The sequence below is a fragment of the Cheilinus undulatus genome, linkage group 9 (genome assembly GCF_018320785.1).
Source record: "Cheilinus undulatus linkage group 9, ASM1832078v1, whole genome shotgun sequence".
NCBI classification, from domain to species: Eukaryota; Metazoa; Chordata; class Actinopteri; order Labriformes; family Labridae; genus Cheilinus; species Cheilinus undulatus.
In genome coordinates this window covers 5479121-5487302 of record NC_054873.1, presented here as the reverse complement: position 1 = coordinate 5487302, position 8182 = coordinate 5479121, and the positions used below count along the sequence as shown (strand labels likewise).

Here is an 8182-nt window from a genome sequence, read left to right as displayed (position 1 = left end):
AAAAAAATGAGAAACGCAAAAAATCCTAGGCTGGCATGTGTCCATATGCTTCCTTTAACTCTGTTTTGCTGATCTTGGAAAGAAAGTTAATTTTCCTCTAACAGTGTCTTAATTTCTTGATACCTTTAAAAAAAATCCAACAAGTTTCACATTAGAAAAGCGTAACAGTCTGAAATGAAATGCTTACATGCATGTCCTTCCAAAGTTTTGGCCTGTCTCTATGTTCAGTCATGTTTGTTTCATCCCAGGTCCAATCTGCAAAATTTGTCATCATATTGATTTTTTTTTTAATCAGAAATTTAGGTCACAGTTAACATTACAGAAGGGGTGGTGGGTGTTTTGGCTTGACTAGTTGAGAACCACTCTGTTAGAAACAATGCCCTATTTATTCATTTGTGTTTGGCACCCCCTGCTGACATACCTTGGTCAGACAACTTGCTAACCTGACAAGCCAGATGGAAAAACAAGGAAACGGGCGTATCCATCTGCTTTGCAAGGTTACAGACTTGCAGTATATCAGTTTGTTTTGACTCAGACTCACAGGTGGTTGTAGCGGATGCTGAAAGTTGGACAGAAGAATCAGTGGTAGTGAGAGAGCAGGACACTTGAGTGGTGTTTTTTGGTGCTGGCTTGGATTTGAGTGGTTCATATAAGGCTGCAGTGTGCTTTTTACACTTCATTGATCTTAGACAGTGTTACTCATCCCTGCTCAACCAAAGAGCCAAACTGCTGAAAAATATCTTTGCAAGAGCCACAATCAATACTTGAAATTTAAATGTAAACAAGGGGCCAAGTGTGGATGGAATAACATCAAACTAGATCGTTGCTTCCGAGTTCGGAGCTGCTGAGCCAACTCAATGGAGACAGACGGTATCTTTGGCTTTTCCTCATCAAATTCATCAAATACACAATCCAACAACTTTTTGGTGAATGTACAGGTCACAACTTGTCCACGAGAGCATTTAAATGAGAATAGGCCTAGTGATGGGGGATTATCTTCCTAAGCTTTTTACAGACAAAAGACAACAAGTTGTAAGTGGAGTTCCACAGGGATCAATAGCAGGCCCAACATTGTTTACACATAAACTTTATTTGCAGGGTATCAATTCTATTCATTTTTCCTGTGGAATTATCTGCTTTTTAACACTACAGCACAGGTATGGAGACTAAATTAAAGCAAGTTGAAGACCGGATTATCATTTATTTTTTTAATATAAAAACAAACAGCTGATACTTCTTCATATTTATTATTGTCTTTGTAATTTATTTCAGTGTTATTTTGTCTTCCAAATGAATATATCAGTCTGTCACTTTCTTATCTTTCTCATTGATAAATTCATGTTTTCTTGGTTGGTTTATATTTTCACTCAGAGAATAAAGGAAGCTTCATCTGGTTATGTCCTCAGGAAGTAATAAAACCTCCCTATCTTTCAAAGGACAGGAGGAGCGGCACCTTAAGATAAGCTTAGAGTCTGATTACTGCCAGCAACAGTGAATGTCAGTCTGACGCAGAGCTTCTCTCAGTGCTGAATCCTGCATTATTTACTCCGCTTTTCAACAGAATTTTCTCCAAAAACGGTGAGTACACTGCCAAATCTGACATATTTTGATTTGTGCTTCTATGTTAAAAGTATAAGAAGTATAAGAAATGCTTCATTTTGATCAAAAAGGGGGATTTGTTTTTCCTACAAAGGTAAATCTTGCCAGAATTTATCCAAAGTGAGCTTTAGCATTAGCTGATTTATCTGTTTTAACATTTTAAAAATAGGATGCTCCACTGTTTTTGTAACAAAGTTCACCAAAATACAGCGGGTAAAATAAGTAATAAACACGTCACCATTTTTCTCAGTAAATCTATTTCTAAAGGATGACAGGTAACAACTCATGTAATCCACACAAGCAAAGAAATCAAACCACACATGTCCATGAATTAGGTTATGTGTAATAATATGAAAAAGTATTGAACGCATGAAGAAAGGAAGTTGCAAAAAGTCATTGAGCTGAAATCAGTCAGTGATTACAAAGCAATCCTACCCTTCATCAGTGCAAATTAATCACAGCTGGATCAGTCCCAACTGATGGCCTATTAAAACATGTCTTATTACCAAGGTGTGGCACAAGAAACACCCCATGATGGGAAAGGCAAAAGGGTCTCGCAAGACCTTTGCAAGCTTATTGTTGCGAAACATACTGATGGCATTAGTTACAGGAAGTGCTGTCATGGGCTACAAATATCACATTCCTCGTGTGAAGCCACTCCTGAACCAGAGACAATGTCAGAAGCATCTTACCTGGGCTGTGGAGAAAAACAACTGGACTGTTGCTCAGTGGTCCAAAGTCTTCTTTTCAGATGAAAGTATATTTTGCATGTCATTTGGAAATAAAGGTCCCAGAGTCTGGAGGAAGAGTGGAGAGGCACAGAATCCCCATTGCTTGAAGTCCAGTGTGAAGTTTCCACAGTCAGTGATGATTTGTGCTGCCGTGGCATCTGCTGGTGTTGGTCCACTGTGTTTTCTGAAGTCCACAGTCAACGCAGCCATCTACCAGGACATTTTAGAGACCTTCATGCTTCCTTCTGCTGACAAGCTTTATGGAGATGCTGATTTCATTTTTACAGCAGGACTTGGCACCTGCCCACTCTGCCAAAGGTACCAAAAGCTGGTTCAATGACCATGGTGTTACTGTGCTTGACTGGCCAGCAAACCCGCCTGACCTGAACCCCATAGAGAACCTATGGGGTATTGTCAAGAGGAAGATGAGAGACACCAGACCTAACAATGCAGATGACCTGAAGGCCGTTATCAAAGCAACCTGGGCTTCCGTTACACCTGAGTAGTGCCACAGGCTGATCGCCTCCATGCCACGCCACATTGATGCAGTAATTCATGCAAAAGGAGGCCCAACCAAGTATTGAAGGTATAGAAATGAAAATACTTTTCAGAAGCCTGACATTTCTGTTGAAAATATCCTTTTTATTGATCTTATGTAATATTCTAATGTTCCGAGACACTGAATTTTGGGTTTTCTTATCTGTAAGCCATAATCATCAACATTTCAAGAAATAAAGTCTTGAAATATTTCACTCTATGTGTAATGAGTCTATATAATATATAGGTTTCACTTTCTGAAATGAGTGACAAAAAATAATGAACTTTTTCATGATATTCTAATTTTTGGAGATGTACCTGTATATCTGAGTATTTAGAGCAGTGGAGGCAGCCATTAGAGGGCCTTCAGTCCCACTAAACTCCGCCCATAGCGCAACTCTGTATATATGGCTCTAGTTACCACAGAGGAGGCAGCCATTACCGACAGCATTCAGTCCAAGCAAACCCAACTCTGTTATGCTATGACTCTCAAAGTAGTATCACTCACTCATTCAGTCAATCAGTCAGACACAGAGCCATCTGTGGGGCTGACCTCAGTGGTCAGCCAAAAACTAACAGCATAAAACTGTTCTAAGCAAACGGTCTTGTTTTAAATGCCCTTTGGATTGTCCAAAGTACAGAGTTAGGTAATACGTTTTATGTGTTTTTATCCACTTACTGCTTCTTAAATCATAAAATGAACATTTTACAACTTAAATAGCTCTGACGCAGTTACCCTGTCAGCCTTTGCAGGTCTTTCCTGCTGTCTGATCACATCAGGTCCAGTTAGTTGTATACATGTAGAACCTCTGCAGCTCGTTGACACAAGGCCATCTACAAGGGAAGAAAGGGGAACATTTGTGGGACCCAGATGCCATTTAAGGGGCCATGAAGGTTGGAACAGATATACAATAGAGCAGCAACTGAATCAGCAACTAAATTTGCACAAAGGTCAGATTTTTTCTTGGTGGGCATTGAAGGGGCCAGAAATAAGCAAGTAAGATTTATTAAAATGTTTTTTATTTCCTTTGAAATGTACCTTATTTTTAGGCCATTAGCAGTGAAATTAGTCCCTCTTGTCTATACTGCAGCCCAGCCACAAGGGGGCGACTGAGATATTTTAGCTGAGATATTTTAGGGCTATCACATTGTTCATCACTGGGTTTGGGTCAAATATGTCAAATCCTGATCAATGAAAGCACATGCACGAAACTGGTCTTTTGTTTTTGATATCACAGCAGGGAAAAATACACTCTCAAAGCACCTGAACTGGTAGGTTGATACTGTAACCAGCAGCTTTAATCAAGGATAGATGAACACATAATGGGTATGTATTTGTCATGCATCTTTTTTACTTGTAATGGCTGATGGGGGATTTTTTTATGTCATTTTTTTGTAAAACTGTTCAAGCATCAAGCCAATCTAGAAAAAAAGTTTTAATCTCTTTTAATTTTGCAGTTCTTCAATAGCTGTAGGGGTTTTTAAAAATGAAAATACACTGTAAATACCATAACACACTTTTCACACATGTTCTGAATTTAATAATCTGCCTTGGGTCGAATGGCAAGCTGTGGAGGGTCTGAGTTGGCTCCTGGGTCTGCAGCTAGAGCATTCTGCCCTTAAGCAATAAAAAAAAAACACACATTTTTAAACTAAATACTCACTATTATTTATAACAACAACAAAATGTTACCATTTATAACCGCCAGAATGTAAACCCTCTCTCCTGAAAATGGTATGTGTCATTTTTGTTTGTTCTATAAATAAAGTTGTGACAGGACTATTGAACTGAAATGTATGCATTTCATTTATTTATTCATTGTAGGGGACCGTGTAAATTAATCAACATGGGCATGTAAATGTGCTAGATGTGCTAGATCATAGCCACAGGCTACATCTCATCTGTAGTCCCCGGCAGGTTGATAGTACACATGTAAAATCATACATCAAGTCTGTACATAATAAATATAAAAATACAAAGAAACAAAAAACACAGAGACCAAGTAATATAAATTTTACATGAATATACAAAGACCTATGTAACAGTGCAGAAGGCTGCTATATAGTGATAAAGACTGACCGGGAGTAACGTCACCATTATACTTAAAGTGCATAAAGCAGATGGTAAAGTGCTTGCACGTGATTATAAATGTGCTTGTGAAATTTGTACAATGTGCAAAAAGGGGTTTAAATGACAAGTGTGTCTTAAATGGAAAAAATAATTGAAAGTAATGAAAACAGGGAGGAAAAAAGCAGAAAAGGGTTTTTTAAAAGTTTGCAAAACTGATAAAAAGTGGCAAATAAAAGTTTCATAACTGGGTGGAAAAAGTGGTCAAAGGGGTTTAAAAGTGGCACAAATAAATGATTTCAACATCAGAACCCAACAATAGCTTGAAGCACATTTCAGAAACTGTTAGCCAGGACAAATTCTATCACCAATGATATCGATCCAACACATATGCATTGACACTATTAATAAATCACAACTGCGGGGCTGCTCGCTGGGTTTTTTAGGGGCGGAGCCTATTCTGTCAGCAGGCCTGCATACCTGGTCTTATTCTCATGCATTAGGAACTGTACTATGCCAAAATCCACTTCCTTTGCCAATGATAATGCTTAGGGAGTTAACCAACCATGCTTGAGCATGGTACAAAACAACCTGGACAGCTGTGGATAGGCCCTAAATGGATCAGAGACTGGGTGCTTGCAGAATAGTCTTTGTTGGACTAGTCTGTTCCTGAAGCTCTATGACAGAACCATTCAGAGTTGAACTTTGTAACTTCTATGAAACCGACTGAAATGAGTTCAATAGGATGCAGATGGCTTAGTGGTTAGGTTGTGCCCCATGTACGCAGGATGCCCAGGTTCAAGCCCAGCCTGTGGCTCTTTTACTGCGTGTCATCCCCCATTCTCTCATCCCTGTTTCTGACTCTAGCCACTGTCCTATCTCTCAAGTAAAGACTGGTAAAGCCCCCCAAAAATATTTTAAAAAGATTTTTTCAATGATGTTTCTTCCACTTTTTTGTCTTCAGGTTGTAGACATGTCTGCTGCCAGCTTTGTACTGACTGAAGATCAGTTCCTGTGCTCCATCTGTCTGGATGTCTTCACTGATCCAGTCACCATACCATGTGGACACAACTTCTGTAAGAACTGCATCACCAGACACTGGAAAACTAAAGCCCTGTATCAGTGTCCCAACTGTAAAGAGGTTTTCTCCACCAGACCACAGCTGAAGGTGAATATTTTCATCAAGGAGATGGCTGCTCAGTTCAGACAGTCAGCTCAGCAGGAATCCAGCAGCTCAGAGAGACAAGTTTCCAAACCAGGAGGCTCAGAACTGAGGAAAGGAAAGAAGGAAATAGTGGCTGAAATTCAGCGGATGATCCAGAAGAGACGACTGAGGATTGAAGAGCTCAAACGTTCAGTGGAGCTCAGTGATCAGAACGCAGACAGAGAGAGAGAAGAAGGTGTTCAGGTCTTCAGCGCTCTGATAGAGACTGTGCAGAGAAACCTCAACAGACTCATCGATTTGGTCAAAGAGAAGCAGGAAAAGACAAAGAACCAGGCTGAAGTCTTCATCAGAGAGCTGGAACAGGAAATCTCTGAGCTGGAGAAGAGGAGCACTGAGGTGGAGCAGCTCTCTGAAGACCACCTCCTCCAGAACTTCACGTCGCTGAACGCTGCTCCACGCACCAAAGACTGGGCTTCAGTTCAAGTACACCCACCTTCATATGAGGGGGCTATGGAGAGAGCTCTGAACCAGCTGGAGGAAACGTTCAGTGTGCAGATGAAGAAACTGGTCTGTAAGTTGGAGCTGAAGAGGGTCCAGCAGTACGGGGTGGATGTGACACTCGATCCTGATACAGCGTGTCCAAAACTCATGCTGTCTGATGATGGAAAACGAGTCAAATACGGTGATGTAAAGAAGAATCTCCCACAAACTCCACAGAGATTTGATCATTGTCCCTGTGTCCTAGCAAAGCAGGGTTTCTCTGCAGGCAGATTTTACTACGAGGTTCAGGTTAAAGGAAAGACTGACTGGGATTTGGGAGTGGCCAGGGCGTCGATTAACAGAAAGGGGGGGATCATAATGAATCCTCAGAACGGATTCTGGACGATATGTTTGAGGAATGAAAATGAGTACAAAGCTTGTGCTGGCCCATCGGTCAGTCTCTCTCTGAAGTCTCGTCCTGAGAAGGTGGGGGTGTTTGTGGATTATGAGGAGGGTCTGGTCTCGTTTTACAATGTTGATGATCCAGCTCTGATCTACTCCTTTACAGTCTGCTCATTCACCGAGGACCTCTACCCGTACTTTAATCCCAGTCCTACATTTGGTGGTAGAAACTCTGCCCCTATGGTCATCTCTACTGTCACTGAGTGGAGCAACCTGTAAGTTTGAACATCTGTGTGAAAAAAAGAAAAAAACTTCCTCCCCCGCCCACCTGGGCAATAATGTGTCTCCTTCAAGCTCAGGTCCTCTACCTGGGAGCCTGAGGGTTCTGTGCAGGATCTTAGCTGTTTCTAGGACTGCACACTTCTGGATGGAGATCTCAGATGCTGTTCCCAGTATCTGCTGGAGCCATCCATCCAGCTTGGTACCACTGTTGCCTTCACACCCCACATCTTCTCTAGCTCTTCCTTCAGCCCTTGGTATTTCTCCAGCTCCTTGTGTTCCTTCTCCCTGATGTTGCCAACTCTCAGTATTGCTACATCTATCACGACCACTGTCTTCTGATGTTTATCAACCAGCATTATTTCAGCTTGATTAGCCATCGCCATCTTGTCAGTCTGGATCTGGAAGTCACACAGGATTGCTTGTTCTCCACCATGTTAGGAGGGGTCTTCGATCTTGACCCTGGAAACTCCAGTCTATATACGGTACAGATTTTCTTGTACACCACAGGAAAAAAAAAAAAAAAAAAAAAAAATATATATATATATATATATATATATATATATATATATATATGTGTGTGTGTGTGTGTGTGTGTGTGTGTGTGTGCAGTGCTTAACAAATTTATTAGACCACCTGTCATATTTGTCTCAAAGACCATCCAGCATCATGAAGTGCTTTAATGCGGACTCTTTCATTTTCAGTGAGCTAGAAGTTTTACCATTTTGAACAGGAATGAGGAATTTCAAACTGAATTCATCCAAATTTGAGCCGGCTCACTGGGCTTCTCTGAGAAGTCAGAAACTAATCAAGCATAACATTCAACCACTAAAACTCATTTTTTGTTCAGGAATGCAAGAGAATAACTTTAATTTGACATATTAATCAAGAAATATGAATGTGCTTTACTATTTTTTCCTT

The 8182-nt window shown here is 40.6% G+C and overlaps 1 protein-coding gene across 1 annotated transcript; it reads left to right on the top strand.

Moving 5' to 3' along the window:
- The first annotated feature begins 1497 nt into the window (after positions 1-1497).
- On the top strand, positions 1498-7628 carry LOC121515553 (E3 ubiquitin-protein ligase TRIM39-like). The gene is made up of 2 exons (XM_041796378.1): positions 1498-1578; positions 5900-7628. The coding sequence occupies exon 2, from the start codon at positions 5909-5911 to the stop codon at positions 7259-7261; it is 1353 nt and encodes a 450-aa protein (XP_041652312.1). The 5' UTR covers positions 1498-1578; positions 5900-5908; the 3' UTR covers positions 7262-7628.
- The last annotated feature ends 554 nt before the right edge of the window (positions 7629-8182 follow it).

Bases quoted from the DNA above. Each gene is read 5' to 3' on its own strand.
- LOC121515553 (XM_041796378.1), top strand. From the start codon at position 5,909: ATGTCTGCTGCCAGCTTTGTACTGACTGAAGATCAGTTCCTGTGCTCC.